Source organism: Cornus florida, unplaced genomic scaffold, assembly GCF_030987335.1.
Source record: "Cornus florida cultivar Cherokee Brave unplaced genomic scaffold, ASM3098733v1 CherokeeBrave_3.0.0_Hap2_Chr11, whole genome shotgun sequence".
NCBI classification, from domain to species: domain Eukaryota; kingdom Viridiplantae; phylum Streptophyta; class Magnoliopsida; order Cornales; family Cornaceae; genus Cornus; species Cornus florida.
In genome coordinates, this window is record NW_026775581.1 from 77,798,306 (window position 1) to 77,815,617 (window position 17,312).

The following is a 17,312-nucleotide window of genomic DNA, read 5'->3' on the forward strand; positions in this document are numbered from 1 at the left end:
ATGCCTATTATAAAACACTTCAAAAGGTCATTGTTAATTGCACTGTCAACATGAAAATATTTAAAGAGCATGTATGCCTAAAAAAATGGTAATAATAAATAAATAAAAGCCTCCAAAATTCATAGTTTATTTGCCATTCAATTGACTAATTGAAATTAAAATTTGAAAAAATATTGATATCAAAACAATTGAGTGGAGTAATAGATTTGAAGGAATTGAGTGTATTTTACTCGAAAAGTATAATGATCATGGTATCCAGATCATTCTCTACCTGGTTAGGACAAACATGGGGTCCACTAGATTTCATTACTACTAAATGTTAAAAAGTAAAAGTACAGATAGAAAATGAGATTTATTTCTGCCTTTATAGGAAAATGAGTGCCAGGGCCAACTGCTTTGGGATTCGTGTATTCCACGCGCCACTCTCACATGCCATCTCTCCGCGTGAAAAAACATGTTTGCCAGAGATGTTATGATCTGTGATGGGGTCACTATTTCTGTGCTACTTCGTATTTCCTTTTTATAGACTTGCGATGACAATCCAAATATGCAAATTATATGGTTTGCATGCAATTTCTTAGTGAAAAAGAATTTATATAGACAAATAATAATTTGAGAATTATGCCTTATTATTTCTTACTTGATCAATTCCTTATATTGGGATGGTTTAATTTATAAGCTTGTGAATTATACTATGATCATGCATATATCATGAATTTGAAGTCTACCTATTTTATTCTTTTGAAGCTAGATTTTGATGGAATGATAAAATTACCCAAATAACTTTTTGCATAGTGAAAGTAAAACGGATACATTTTACTCCCTCCAAATCCCACGGTGACAAAGTGTCATCTACTTAGATGAACTATACATGATATGGGACATGTTGTAACAATATTTGTGTGTAGATTGATTCACATCTCAGGGTCAGGCGCTGATGAGCACATTGAACTATCCATGTGACTGAGAGCCCCCACAACTAGGCACAACAACGCAATTCTCAGGGGTGCACTCCATCACTAAGTTAATAGCTCGTTGTGCGAGCCTCCCACTGGGGGCCGCTATGCCAAAAGCGAGAGATATAGGACCGTAAATGAATCGAACTGCTCATGAACAACTCGGGTTCAACTTGTCTAAAGTTCGACTTGAACTTGTTCGTGAAGTAAACAAGTTAAGTTTGGACTCGATTTCTATATTTGTGAACGAACCAATTCTAAACAATATTGAGCTCTACTCGTCTAGAATTGTGAACATGAACTCGTGTAGGTTCATAAATGTTCATGAATGTGAATTCATATAGGGCTCGTTTAAACGCTTGAGTGCGTTGATAAATATAGGCTTGTATACGTTCATTAATGTAGTAAACTCACGAGTATAGGCTTGTGTAGATTTGTATAAGTTCATAGGTAAGTCAAAACGATATTACGTATGAGTTCATATCGAGCTTGAACGGCTTTTATTATCAGACGAGCTGAGTTAGATTTGGTTTGAATTTTTCAAAAGAATGACAAATTTTTTTCGAACTCAGCCTTTTAAGGTGGTCACGATCTTGATCAACCAATTTCACAAGTCAAACACAAACCGACTCAAATTCAACTTCTTTGAATTCATTTGAAACCCTGTATATATATAATTAGAACAGGATGAAATTGAGATAACTCATCATTTTATTTTATCTTGTAGTTGTTCTATATATATTTCTTAGTCTTTTTTTCATTGTCATATATATATATTTCTTAAAATAGAGGTCGGTTAGCAAAGTCCTATTTTTGAGAATCACACTATCACAATGCAGCAAAAACTCTCTTCTCCGTTATTGGATTAAAAAAAATTCACTGTACAAATGTGCCCCTCTCGCTCGCTCCCTCCCTCCCTCTCTCTCTTATTAGGTAAGAAAAAATAATGGTGTGGGAGAGTAAATGCACGCGCGTTATATGACAATGGGGCGTTGACTCTCGGTCCTCTGCAAAAGAAGAAGAAAACCCTAGGAGATGTGCATTGAACGAAAATGATTTTATTCTTTTGCGGCCGAAGACGCCATTAATGACAGGACCAGGTCTCTCTCTCTCTAGATATTTATCTCTCTAGGTATCTGTCTTTGTAATTCGAATTTTCGTTTATGAGAGAGGAAATTCACGTTCTCCATTAAAATTCCCCTTTAAAGTTCCCCTATTATTCCTTTCCAGAGAAAGGCATTTCGTGGTTTTGTATCTTTTAATTTTGTGAGAGAAAGGTTTGTAGAGAGAGATTAGGAGAGATATTAGAGGAATTAAGCTATTGATTGTGTTAGAACGTTTTTGAAGTTAAAGGTTGGGGTTTATATTTCTTTTTTATTTCCATTCATTTGGAGGTTGGAGAGAGAGAGAGAGAACGATTTATTAGAAGAATTAAGCTTTTGAAATCTGGTTTGGGGGTTTGGGAGTGTATTTCCATTCATTTGAAGGTTGGAGACAGAGAGATTATTGGAAGAATTAAGTTTTCAATTTGGGTTTGGGGGTTTGGAAATGTATATCCATTCATTTGAAGATTGAGAACTCTTCAAGAACGTTCTCTTATTGATTAATTTTTTTTGGTGGTAGAGAACAAAGTTGTAAGGTGGGTTTATAGAAACAAAATTAGTGTGTTATTTAAGCTATAGTTTTGGGGTTTTTTAGCTAGTTATTGATTGGAGATGGGGAAGCCTACTGGAAAGAAGAACAAACCGGTAGGTGCAAAGCCCAATGATGGAAATATGAAGCAGAGCAAGGCTCCTGATCGCACCTCAAAGGCATTGGACGAAGACACAGCCATCTTTGTCAACATGTCTCAGGAATTGAAGGAAGAAGGAAACAAACTATTCCAAAGGCGCGATCATGAGGGTGCAATGTTGAAGTATGAAAAGTCCCTCAAATTGCTCCCGAGAAATCACATTGAGGTGGCCAATTTACGCAGCAACATGGCTGCTTGCTATATGCAAATGGGTCTTGGTGAGTACCCAAGAGCGATTAGCGAGTGCAATTTGGCCCTTGAAGTTGCACCCAAGTATAGCAAAGCATTACTGAAGAGGGCAAGGTGTTATGAAGCTTTGAATAGGCTTGAGTTGGCTCTGAGAGATGTTAATATTGTCTTGGATATGGAACCAAACAATTTGACTGCCTTGGAGATTGCGGATAGTGTGAAGGAGGCAATGGAGAAAAGGGGTCTCAACGTTGAAGATAAAGACATTGTTTTGCCTCCAGAATATGTTGAGCCACTTCGCCCTTCACCTTCACGAAAGGCTTTGAAAGAGAAGGTGAAAAAGAAGAAGAGCCGTAAATTTGAGAGGAAGACGTCTGAGGAAGTCGAGGAAAAGAAGACTGAGGATAAGGTGGTTGTGGAGGAGAAGATAAGCATCAAGGAAGAAAAAGTGGTCACAAAGACAGTAAAATTGGTATTTGGAGAGGATATAAGGTGGGCACAGTTTCCTGTTAATTGTGGGATTAGCCTGGTGAGGGAGACAGTTCAGGACAGATTTCCGAGTTTGAAGGGTATACTTATCAAGTATAGGGATCAAGAAGGTGATTTGGTTACAATCACAACAACTGATGAGCTGAGGTTGGCTGAAACTTCTGGTGATCAGCAGGGTTCCCTGAGACTACATGTTGTTGAAGTTAGTCCTGATAAAGAACCATCATATGAGAGAATGAAAAATGTGGAAGAGGTGCACAAAGTTGATGCTGAACCAAAGAAAGTTGCAGAGAATGGAAATGGCGATAAAGGCAAGGAATTCGAGAATAAGTCGTCTTGTATTGATGACTGGATTATCCAGTTTGCACGGCTGTTCAAGAATCATGTTGGGTTTGATTCTGATTCATACTTGGATCTTCATGAGGTGGGGATGAAGCTATACTCAGAAGCAATGGAGGATGCTGTTACCAGTGAAGATGCCCAAGAACTTTTTGAAATTGCTGCAGAGAAGTTCCAAGAGATGGCAGCTTTAGCCATGTTCAATTGGGGAAATGTTCACATGTCCAGGGCAAGGAAGCGGGCATTTTTAACTGAAGATGGTTCAAGAGAGTTGATACTGGCGCAGGTTAAAACTGCATATGAATGGGCAAACAAAGAATATGTGATGGCAGGAACGAGGTATGAAGAAGCTCTAAAAGTCAAACCAGACTTCTATGAAGGCCTCCTTGCACTTGGGCAGCAACAGTTTGAACAGGCAAAGCTCTCTTGGAATTACGCAACTGGATGCGAGGTTCATGTAGAGATAGGGGCTCCAGAGGTCCTGGAATTATTTAATCAAGCTGAGGATAGTATGGAGAGGGGCATGCAGATGTGGGAGGAGATGGAGGAACAACGTCTAAATGGACTCTCCAAATCAGATAAATACAAAGCTGAGTTGCAGAAAATGGGGTTAGATGGTCTATTTAAAGAGATATCTGCTGATGAATCTGCAGAGCAGGCTGCAAACATGAGGTCTCAGATATACCTCTTATGGGGTACCTTGCTCTATGAGCGTTCTGTTGTCGAATTCAAGTTAAGTTTACCAACATGGGGAGAATGTTTGGAGGTTGCAGTTGAAAAGTTTGAACTTGCTGGAGCTTCTCCAACGGATATAGCTGTGATGATAAAGAACCATTGTTCCAATGAAACTGCACTAGATGGTAAATAAAAATTCCCATTGACATAATTTTATTACATATTGGGCATGTTCTGTATATTCTTTTTTCTGTTTGAATTTGTCTATTTTATTTCTTTCCCCCCTTTTTACTAACTCTTTGTTGTTTAGGATTCAACATTGATGAGATAGTACAGGCATGGAACGAGATGTATGATGCTAAAAGGTGGCAGACTGGTGTTCCGGCTTTCCGGCTCGAACCATTGTTTCGCCGGAAGGTTCCAAAACTTCATTCTACTTTGGAGCATTTTTGAGTTTCTTGTTCATGGTTGCAGATTCTTTATAAACAGTGAGAAAAGTGCCAGTGCTATTTCTTAGTTGTCCGTCGGCTATGCGGTTGCCAACTAAGATAGGTAATTTTATTCTTTACAACCTTGCCTGTTAAAGCTCTTAATTTCTCTTTATGATCTTTACTGTTTTAACTGTGTCTGCTTTACTAGGGATATATCATTACATAGAAAGAAATTCAAACATTGCATGCGATACACCGACTTTCTAGGGTTTATGATAACATCATATCATTTACTAGATTAAAGAATTCTTAAAGGATAAATATGTATTATGAATTTGAAATAGTCATTGAGAGATATTTCCAACCTTTTCATTGCACAACTTAATGGGATGTGGATTGTTGAATCCAACTACAATACAGTTATTTCTCCTAAATTTGATTATGTCAGGATACGTAAATATCCTCAAAATAGCTTTTGTTGTTGGGAAAGCTCAGGGAAGTGCTCTTTAAGAATTGATTGTATGGCTAAGATTGTATCATATGGATTTTGAGCAGACTATTGGAAAGTAACTCTTGCCATTGTTACATTAGATGTAAATATCTATCTCTATCATTAATTCGTTTTTTGGTATTTGTCAACTGATGAAGCCACTGTGAATAGCTAAGGGCGAAACAATCTTCAATAATGTAGAACTAGTTTTGTCAATGGTGTACAAAAATTTGAACAATGGATGACCCCAACAATGTTGTTGATTTTGAGGGTGCCAGAGATACTGAGATACGAGCTAATGGAAGTGCCTTCATCTTACGATCTAGTACTTCAGAATACACAAAGTTCCATGGGATGTAGAGGGGGTTGAATAGGTCTTGAAAAATTCTTAACTACTGAAAACTAATTTTTTAATCTAACTTTTCTATTTGAACTGCAACAATAAAAATATTTGAATATGGAGAGCAAAAATAAAATAAAGAAGTAATAACACAGATACATGATTTACGTGGAAAACCTTAAGAAAGGAGATTGGTTCCCCATAGAATCTCCTATAGTGATCTCAGCTCTAGATTTACGCATGATGCTGCCTTGAATACTACCACTATCGATCAACGAATTTTCCATTCAACAAAGCTTGCTCTTCCTTAGTTTTTCGTCCGTTCCTCTTCTCTTTAGAATACCCAGTTGATCAATGGTTGGTGATCTGCAGTTAAAATCAATGTTTTGAACCACATTCACGCGAGGAAATGATGATTTATTTAGAATGCTAGATTGATAATCCGAGCTTTATCTTATATGATCTTTGTACTCTTCTTTTTCTCTCTACTTCTTCTACCCTAGCTTGACTATGTGATGTATTTATAGCCATTCTATGAGTCTTACATAAACAGGAAGCTCTTTATCAGTTGTTCTAAATAAAAAATCAGCTGCTGAATCGATCTGAGTTTGCTCACTGAAAGTTGGAGAAAACGGCCGATGGTCGATCATTGAAATAACCATGAATGCTCTCTGGAAAATTATTGTACTTGTATTGAAATATCGACCGGTCCATGTTAAGGTTAATCGGTCAAAAATCCCTAATGTAAAATATTTAATTGTTTTCAAATTTTTTTTTTTTAACCACCTCAATAATCCAAAAAAGGTCATGCGTAGTCGAATATCTACCTAGATTCCCATATCCACTAAGGTATTTATCTTTACTCTTTCATAATCATATTATTGAGCTTGATAAATTTTCCATAATCCTTACTAATAGTTCCTTGCCCAATCATTATCCTCTTCAGTTGATGTTCCTTTATATGATTACCAAGGCATACTGACCCATGAACATTTTCAAGTATTGTCAATTTGTCATGCTGTCTGTAAAGTTATTCATACTTCCATTGAAATCTCAATGACCATGTTGAGGTCCAATCTGTCAAAGTGTTCTGATATGAAATATATAATTGTTTTCAGAAAAATATACTTTAGCCACTTTCAATAATTAAAATAACTAGGTCATGATCCATCCAACTTTCTAATAATTAACCGACCTAGATTCCTGAATCCGCTAAGGTCTTGTGCTTACTGTTTCATAGTCATATGATTGAGCTTAATGGATCTTCCATAATCTTTATAGCTCCATCCTCGATCCTTATTTATTTATTTTTTCTGGTTACTCTTCATCTTTAGTTGTATGTTCCTTTGTATGATTTCTAAGGTATACTGACCCATGAACATTTTTCAACTACAACCAAGTTTTGTATAGTGATTTACCAACACAAGACTCAATTTTCTAACAAAATGTATTTGATAGGGTTTTGGAAGTGAATGCTTGTAGATATTTGCAGGCTGCTGTTGTTGATTTGGTTTGCAGAACACTATAATTCTTGTTGCTATACCTTGGAGTCACTATCCTACTCCCTTGAAGTCGACCAAGTTGATAGAATCTTGTTCAGGAACCATTATTTATAGAGTTGTTATCCACTAATGTGAATCTATGTTCTCACATTTTTTTTCCGTGCCTTAATAAATACGGGGTCAAATTAAAATTGGCCATAGTCCCAATTGTTAAATCTTTCAGTCCATTCTCATTTGATTTCTATATCAGGGAACCTCGTAGGTTTTGGATTTGAGTTCTTGTAGTTATCTGCAGGTAGTTGTTGTTAAACACCTGATTCAGATTCTAGATCTCTGTAATTGTGGCTTTCATATCATGAATTCACCATCCTGCTCCAATTAGTCTACCAAGTTGATAGGATACTATCTTGCTCAAGATTCGTTTAGTTATAGAGTTGATGTCCACTAATGTGATTCCATGGACTCACAATTTTAATGTTTTTTTGGACTGATTTTGTCCTCCTAAAAAATATTGGGCCAAATTAAAATTGGCCCTTGTCCAATTGTTAAATCCCATACCAATTCTTGTTTGATCTCTATGTCAGGAAATGACATCCTAACAGTTGACCTTTTGATGAATGAAGCCGATGTAACTTGTCCTGGGGTTCTTTAATTATCTTATGGGAAAATAAAGAAGAAAGAGAGGGAACCATGAGGGAAGAGAAGACAAAGCAACTTGTCAAGAAAAGGAAAAAGGACAAAACAAAGGAGGAAATAAAGAGGAAGGACAAGATGGATGAGAGAATGGAGAAGATGAGATAAAAGAATGGATGGGTGAAGGAAGACATTGGATAAAGGAGAATATTCCAAGAGGGTAATAAGAGAAGAAAAGCAAGAGAAAGTGAGAAATGATAAGAATTTGACACATGAAAGAGAGAGAGAGGGAGTGAGGGGAAAAAATATATAATTTTCTTTCTTTCCTTGACATGAATTAATTATAAATTTTGCTCATCTTTAAAGAGTTGAAGGTCTTTTCTTGATAAATTTCCATTCATTAGTTGTAAAGAATATTAAGTATTATTACGTATAAAAAAAAAGAAAAGAATATTAAGAATTATGGGTCTTTAAATTTTTTTAATAGATAATATTTTATACAATACATAACTTTTGATCCCTTCATGTCAAAATTGAGACTACTGTAGTTTCCATATTTGTTTGAGTTTGACAAGTTTTTGTGACATTTAGTGATTTTTTTATTAATGTATTTAATTGCTTCATTTGGCTTATTTGTTTCTATTAATTTTATTGATAATAGAATTAGACTAAGTTGCAAAATGTTCCTAAACTATTAATTTTGTTAGTGTTTTCCTTGTGGTGATGAAAAGTCCCCCAGGATATCATAAACATGAAATTGAGGCGGTCTTATAAAAATGGATTCTCTCCAAGCATCTCCAAGCCATCATCTAACGGTTATGAACATGCCAAGTCATCATTTGTGCAACTACCTACAATGTTATGGTTACATATGCAGCGAAATCCTAACAAAAGTGATGACGTGGCATATTCATAATTGTCAAGTGATGGTTTGTGGATACTTGGAGAGAGAAGTTAATGGAGAGGATCCAAATCTGTTCTTATGCCGTTTTTACGTGCAAAACAAATTTGTTCTTTATTTTATTTTAATAAGTGAGGTGTAATAGTAATAATTTTTTTTGAAATTCCAAATACACCCATAATTTGACCTTCATATGCATATATTTATATTTATATTTTCAAAAACACTAAAAATATTTGCTATAACTACATGCATTTATGCGCGTTGTCTGATCTCTCTTTGTTGAATTCCACCAACTTCTTCCAAGATCTCTTGTATCCTGTCTAGAGAATGGTGAAACCCTCTATGCTTCTTCCTCCATAGCTTCTTCCCTACCCTCACCAAAATCACGGGCCTTGCTGGCTACGATTTCATTGTTGTAGACATGGAGCACAGCCACGACGGCATCTCCAATGCTCTCCCTTGGCTATACGCCCTTGGCACCACTTGAAAGCTAGCCTTCGTCCGCCTCTCAGAGACTTGCCCCTTCTGCCTCCATTTTCTTCTGCCCTCCACTTTCTTTTTATTTTATTTTTATATTTTTTTATGGAGCTGCAACATCCTGAGCTATACCAAACAAGCCTATTTCGCTGAAAATAAAAATTGAAGTTCTTGAGACTCCCATCGGAATATCATCATCCTTTATCTCCAAGGTGTTGTAAATTCTTCAATGGGAATTTTGCCGGTTCCCTACTCTGGCCAACATGTCCAGTGCTCTGAAACCTCCCCTCAGCAGTGAATAAAGCTTCGGGAACGATCTCTTGGATTACCTGAAACAATATTATTCTGGCTTTGAATTATATGAGTTAAATGACTGAGTGCTCATTGCTGTCTTTAAGGTTAAATACAAAATTAGGGTCAGAGAATCTGATGAAGTGGAGGAGAGTGGTAGGGATGCTCTGCGCAGGCTTTATATTTTGTAGGTCCTGCAAATTCAAATAAATAAATTGGTCTGGTGTTTCTCAGGTTCCTTTATTTTCTTTGATATTATCAATAATATAGGCTTTTGTAATGTATGGGGATGTTCATTTAGTTGATCAATTTAGCAGTGTATACCAGATATGAATGTGGGGTTTGATTTGGTTGAAAGCATGGTTGTCAAAATCGCGATCCTGGATCGTAGAATCGCATGATTCTACCAACCCAAAACGAGTCAACTCATATAGAAATCGTTCCCCTGTGCAGAATCGTAGTTGAATCGTAGTAGAATCGCAAGATTCTACAAGATTCTGACATTTTTTGTTTGGGCTTATTTTTTTGGCCTAGTTCGCTTCTTAAGTGTTGGGTTCTCTAAATAAGAAAGGTCCACAGTTTTGGGGCCCAAAAAAGGTCCATATAAATAAGAAAAAAACACTATTTCGCCCTAATCCCCAATTCTGTTTTTTTTTTTATTCCTGTTGCTGTTCAATTTTTTTATTTTTTATTTCCTGTTTCTGATCAATTTTAAAATTTTTTTAAGCATGAAGAATGGACCCTTTAATTCTGTTCTGTTCTTTACTTCTTTACATTATGTTTTGTAACTATGTTTAGTTCCTTTCTATTTTATTTGTGTTCTCTTCTTTTAAGGGAGCTATTGGAAGTTTGGATTAGGATTTGGGATTTGTGAACTTATGTTATGGATTAGGATTCAAACCTTCATCTTCTCACACACAACTTCACAACTTACAAATTGCATAGTTGTCATGAGAGCTCTACCTTTTGAGCTACATTCTCTTTTATATTATATTTGAACTTCGGAATGGTACCTTTATACATTTTTTGTTTGTTTGTTTGTATTTTGGCCTTATTCTTGCAATATTTTACACATTATATTGTTCAAGAAGTTAGTTTGAATTATTTTTTTTACTAGTTGGTAGAATCTTACGATTCTCGATCCGATTCTACGGAGCTCAAAACGATTCTACGTAGAATCCCAATTTTAACAACCTTGGTTGAAAGGCCAACGACACTGCTTTATCGTGAATTAGGCTATTCAAATTTTAAGCATCTATTGAAGACTGAACTGTATGATGTTAAAAATTTTATTTTATTTTTGTAAATTAAGGTTCAGAAATTGAGTCCCAATAACCAATTGTTGAACAAAATGAGTTTGGGTGGTAAATTGTTTGTATGCTTTTGACTTGTTTGATCACTGAGTTCACCTTTCACACACATATATATATATATAGGGTAAACTACAATGACCTCCCTTGAGGTTTGGCCTAATTGCAAATAAACCGAAGGTTTGCCATTTTTTGGAAAAAACCTACCTTTGTCAGATTTTGTGGTGAATTTACTTATTTACCCTCATTATTATATTACTATAAAAAGGTTCAAATATTTGAGTGTTAAATTACAAGTGTGCCCACATTAAAAATATATATATTTTCCTCTTCTTCTCTCTTCCTTCTCTCTCTCTCCTCTCCAACGACAACCCAAGCCACCTCCTCCCACCACCATCACAGGCTACACCACCCTAAAAGCATTTGCACACACACACACACACACACACACATATATATACATACACGTGTCTGCAAAAGAGTAGAAATACTATATATATAAGCAAAGCTTCCCCTGAATCTTGTGAGATGCCACGTTACTTGTACCAATCAATTGCCCAGACCTGATTCACATAACCCAATCCCTCCCTTCGTAGAGCCGTGTATTGTAAGTGATTCGAACCACGCAAGAAGACCAAAAGCTTAAGTAATTAAGAACTGAGAATCCAGAAATAGCACCAATCCACTCAAAGATGAAAAGAAGGGGAGTTTAAAAGATGAGACCCGTAACCTAAAAAGAATATAGCCCTTCTCCACAAGTGGAAGAATTATTAAGAGAAGGGAGAACTTCCAGGTGGAGCTTTCAATGATCAGCCAAAGAAGATCGAATGTAATATCTCTACGCACCAGCAGCCGCAGAGGTCATCTTGCTCATTACTGGCGCCACCCTCCGCCGTCACATCCATGGGGGCAATGATAGAGCAGAAGTTAATGAATGGCGTGGCGTACAAGCCATTGGTGCTTACTCGGTGTAAGTCAGTGCCGATTAGATTTGGGACTCTCTCTCTCTCTCTCTTCAGTTAGAGCAAGCTCCATTTATCCACTCTCTCCGTTTCTGTCTCTCTCGATCGATTCTCTCCCTTCTCTCTCTTCAACTGGTGGTTAATGCTGCTTCATCTGGTTTTGATCATCTTCTCTTAGTCCGCTTTAATGAGGGAGCAACAGCCATGTCCAGAGATTTGTTATCTTCTGCAGAGACAATCTTCGTCTGTGTAACCCCTTGCTGCTTGCATAGTGGTTTGAGTCTTACAATGATTTGCTTACCTAAAATAAATAAATAAATAAATAATCATAACTAAAGTTATAGATTTTGCCTTTTGGGTAATTAATCAAAAAAATTTCCCCAAAGCGAAGTGACAAAAGCAAGAAGCTAAGAAACAAGAGAAGAGTATCAGTTTGGGTAACTACTTGATCAATCTATCCCCAATTTGATCACATACACAACCCATAAAGAAAGAATTAGGGTAGGAGTATAAGTTAAAGTATCAGCAGCCAAACGCAAATTAAAAATCAACCATGATGACCACTATCCACACAAAGATTTGAGAATAAACGATGAATAGAGAACGAAGAGATTCAACAATCGGAGAAAGAGAAGCGAAAGGAATAATTGAGGATGATGAACAGAGAAGATAGAATGAAGGAGAGAGTGTGGGGAAAATCAACCCATGGAAGAAGCGAGAGAAAGTCTTTAAGAAGGGATGACGTGGCACAACCAGGTCAAAGTCAGTCCACTTCATTGACATGGTGTAAGGGTAGTTTAGTCCACTTAATTATGATTTTTTTTTTTTTTTGTTATTTTTTGACATTTTAAGGGTAATAACGTATTTTCTACGTTATTGATGGACATTTTGGTCACTTCAACCAATTTTCTTGACAAAAAGTACTGAATTTTGTACAGAGGGGAGGTCTTTGCAAAATCAGGTCAAACCTCAGGGGGACACTGTAAAAAAAAAATGCAAACCTCAGGTTTATTGCAATTAGGCCAAACCTTAGGGGAGGTCATTGTAGTTTACCCACATATATATATATATATATATATAGATAGAGAGAGAGAGAGAGAGAGAGAGAGAGAGAGAGAGTACATTGGAGCTTAAATTTACCATGAAAGGAAGGAAAATCTTAAAAATGACGTCCACTCTTATGCACGCACCACTTCATCCATTGGGGGTGGTTGTGGAGGAATTTCCATGGAAGTATAGGTGGTCTAGTTGTGGTTGCTTTTTGATGGATGATTACAGTGGTGATAAGAAGATTTGGAGAGCAAATGGCTGGAGATCAAGAAAAGGATATAAATCTAAAATTTCGTAAGGATAAATTGACCTTATGCTTTAGGGTAAAAGAAGAAATAATGGGCCTCCTGCTATGATGTTGGGTCATCACTGTCCTAAGGGTGTATAATAACACTCGTATTATATGTCACATGCTCATCTTGTGACTACATTACCTTTCTTATATCAACTAACTGAAAGTGGCTGTATTGTAACATTTTGAGTAACTTCAATGGGTTATTTGTATAAAAAAAAGGGGAAAAGAAAGCAATACAGGGAGAGGTTTTATGTGAATTTATTATCAATATTATTTTTATTATTTATTTATTTATTTATTTATTTTTGTTGAAATTCGCCCATGGAAATAAATAAACGAGACATTGAAGAAGAATTTTAAAGGGTTCGTCTACTTGGGATTGGCATCAGGATGCCATCATTTAATTTTTTCCCCCCTAATTGGTATTCACACACACATGCCTTCACTGAGGCTTGAACCCCTGATTTCCCTTTGGAAAGTAAGGGCCTGATACCGTTAGGTCACTGGCTGTTGGTAGGATGCCATCATTTAATTCAGTTCTCTTGGGCCATATTCTTGTGATAGGTTTCCATGTATTAGGGTGTAAGTTAGTTCCACGCAAATTGAGAACAAGAACAAACCAAAACTTGGTTCAGTGTAACTTGAGAACTGAACCAAGCCTGCCCCTTTGTATTGGTTTTGAATGATTCACAAAACAACTTGGTCTGGTACTAGGTTAGGAAATTAAGAATGGACCTTTAGTCTTGTTTTGGATCTACACATCGAGAGAGTGGCCGAACCCATTACCTATATAAACATCTTTCATCTTTTTTGGATCTACATATTGAGAGAATGTTCCAATAAACGGATTTTTCTAAAAACTTTTATTTCATTTAATACTTGTGTCATTTGCAACTAGGTGTTGCAATAAAGACTGCTTTAATCGAATATCTAAGGCTTAATATTGTTCAAGATTTCATACTAATTACTGGAAGTTGAAAAGAGGATGTTGTGTCATGCTTTTATAAGTGGAATGGAAATTTGATGGTAAGCTCCCCCATTCACAGTTGATGGTCATTAGACTCATAGTTGCTGAATTGTGATATGTAAGGTGTGTCAGTTTCGTTGTTTCTTTCTATTGCTTATTGTATTATATGATGGTATCAGAAGATATTTTAGCATATTAAGAGAAAAGTAGAAAATAATAGCTAAACATATACAAAAAACAAATATATTTGCAATAATGAAGCATTAAGCAACATACAATAAATAGGATGACAAAAGTTACAGTTCTGAGAGATATAGGCATGCATTTGTCAATATACAATACTTAGAAAAGTGATAGTGAAGACAAAATCGATGAAATATAACAAAATATACGACATTCGATTCTGTTATATATCCAAGATGGACAAAAATAAACTTCACGAGTTTTACTTTGTATTTCTAATTTTCCAAGTTTTAGTGGTTCTGTTAAATTGTAAACATACAGAAGTCTGGGCAATGGTATAACCTCTCCTCCCTCAAAGGGGAGGTGAGGGGTTCGAGCCCCATAGTGGACAAATTGTGAAAAATTAAAATGTATGTGTGAGTACTTAACTAAAAAAAAAAAGAAGTCTGGACATGGTGCAGCTCTACCTGTCATCCATGATTATTGTTGTACTCCAAGTTTTTGGGATTAAATTCAAACATGAGCTAACATGAGCTAAGGTGTGCTAGGTCACCTAAAACAATTCCTAAAACATATGTTTTGAAGAAGTGGTCTTTGAGTATGGAACATTTTAATTTTGGAAAGGCTCTTTTTGATAACAACTCCATAACTAGAATACGTTGACCAAATTCATAAAGGTGGTTGCCTCATTCCTTTGTACCATATACCCAAGAATCTTGTCACATTTGATTTTGAAAGTCGTGTTTATCTGGTGGCTCGAACAATTGAGAAAGCGTGTTTTGGAAAGATGATTCCAAAAGAGTGCTCTCATAAGTCATACCTCAATAATCTAAACATGGAGTAGGACCCTTGGGGTGAAAAAGAAACTAAGCTTTCAAGTGAGGAAGATGGATTACGTTTCTTAGGTAATATAGAGAGAAAATTGGCACATAAAACTTAGCAGGTTTAGATTTAGATTGTTTTCATCTTTATAAAGGATAAGGAGATTGTCAATGCTAGACTTGATTTATCTCTTTGGGCACTTGGAAAAGTCCAGAATGAACATGTAGTACATACCAGACACCAGTATAAGCTTGTTTATGCCCTTGTTTAAAGTAATACCAAATTCGAAGTTTGATTTGATCTCTTTCTTTAGGCACTTGAATAGTCAAAGACATCTAACCTGATTTCTCTAGTTAGATGCATTAGCAATATTTGAGAGAGAGAGAAACTTTAATCACATTTGTCATGAGAATATAGATAGTAATAAACATATAGAATTTTTGGTTGGTTAACCATTATGGCAGTGATTGTCACCTTGTTGGTTTCACATTTATTTAGAAGTGGCACTTGGATGCTTGAAAACATTTGAAGACTTTGGATGTATGATTGGAATTTAATGTTTATAGGAACTCAATTCTTTGCTCAATTCTTTTTGGGAACCCGAAGTCTTTGTTGGTCTTTGTTAAAATTTCTCTCACATTAAAATGTTGTGCAATTGATGTGTAAACTATATGGATTTGTGCTTTAATGCTTGCTCGTCAGTGCTATTAATGCGAGTTCAACCCACTAACTAGTCACTTTGTTAAATGCCAAATGTTATGTCTGTCTTGGGTCCTTCACTTATATTAAAAAAAGGAAAAAGAAAAAATAGGTGTGTCTTGAGTCCTTCCTCCCCAGGACTAGAACTGGGTATTAGTCTTTCTTCCTTTTTGCTTGGCGTTGCAATAGTTGATGTATATGAATGCAGAATGTGTTACTGTTGAATTTCTATTTAAAGGATGTTTCAGGAGGCAAATTCAAGAAAGTTTTTCTTTTGCTTGGGCTTGTAACATTATACCTTACTATTTATTTGCATTGATGTATGAAGTAAATACACACACACACACACACACACACACACACACACACATATATATATTGCAAGTTCAGTCTTAAAACTTCAAGCAGTTTCCTTTTTAAGTCTGGGGATAAGTCTTCTCTCTTGAATTGCTTCTAAACTTGCCATTATGTCATTATCTCTTGCTATTTTACCTAAGCTAAATTTGAAAGCTAATGGTTCGAGTAGTTAGCCTTTCTGAGTGAAACATTGTACTGTATTTGCAGGTTTTTGTAATGGATTGTTACGTACACCTTCAGTTTTTTTGCTTTTGGAAGCAAAGGACGAAGAGTTTGTTGTCGAGTGTTGATTTTGTGATGGGAGTGATTTTTTTGCATGGGCTGCAAAGCCGTTTATACCATTTATTTTTCCTCTTTGGAGAGGGACTACATGAAGAAACTGGACTTGTATTCGTTCAGTGTCAGTTATTCGCTGTTTGAGATGGCGGGTAAATGATTGGTTTTGTAAATTCAAATTGAGGAATAAATAGCAGTAGTAGCATTCTGTTGTTTGTTATTCATTATAGATTGTGAGTTTCATTGTAACAGTTTGTGGATTTTATATGGCTGGAGAAGAAGTGAATCTTAGTTTTCTATCTTCATTTTTTTTTGAATCAATTCGACGGTGAAATTTGATTAGTGCCAATTGCTACAACACAGGGTCAATTGAGTCATTTTGCTTTCTTTCTGTAGCATCTGAATGAGCCATCATCTATTTCCAATTGTTTGTTTGGTTGAAGGGGCTCTTCTCTATTTTATATGTCTATTGTTTGTGTTCACTGCCAATCTTCTGTGTTGAAACGTTTACAAACATGACATGTACATTACTAATTCCTTTCACGTATGTCTATGTCCAGTCTCACAAAGTGTGTGTGTGTGTGTGAGAGAGAAAGAGAGAGAGAGAGCTTGAACTTATTAAAGCTCATTAACTGAACTGCCTATAGGTTCAATTTCTATGGAAAAAAAAAGATAAAAGTTGTGGATGTATGACAATTACCAAGGCCTGTTGGATTCTTTCTGCTGTGCCTCTGTGAGAGAGAGAGAGAGAGAGAGAGAGAGAGAGAGATTAAATTCAACAAAGCTTTTGCTCTAAAAGAAATAGCTCATGTTTAACTCATGAAGGCAGTATAATTTAATAAAAATAATAAATTAATTTGATGCTTTAGATTTGATATCGAAA

The 17,312-nt window shown here is 35.9% G+C and overlaps 1 protein-coding gene across 1 annotated transcript; it reads left to right on the top strand.

The window, feature by feature from the left end:
* Positions 1-1,857: 1,857 nt before the first annotated feature.
* Positions 1,858-16,728, top strand: LOC132283530 (protein PHOX1-like). The gene is made up of 3 exons (XM_059785490.1): positions 1,858-4,625; positions 4,751-4,992; positions 16,361-16,728. The coding sequence occupies exons 1-2, from the start codon at positions 2,672-2,674 to the stop codon at positions 4,891-4,893; spliced, it is 2,097 nt and encodes a 698-aa protein (XP_059641473.1). The 5' UTR covers positions 1,858-2,671; the 3' UTR covers positions 4,894-4,992; positions 16,361-16,728.
* The last annotated feature ends 584 nt before the right edge of the window (positions 16,729-17,312 follow it).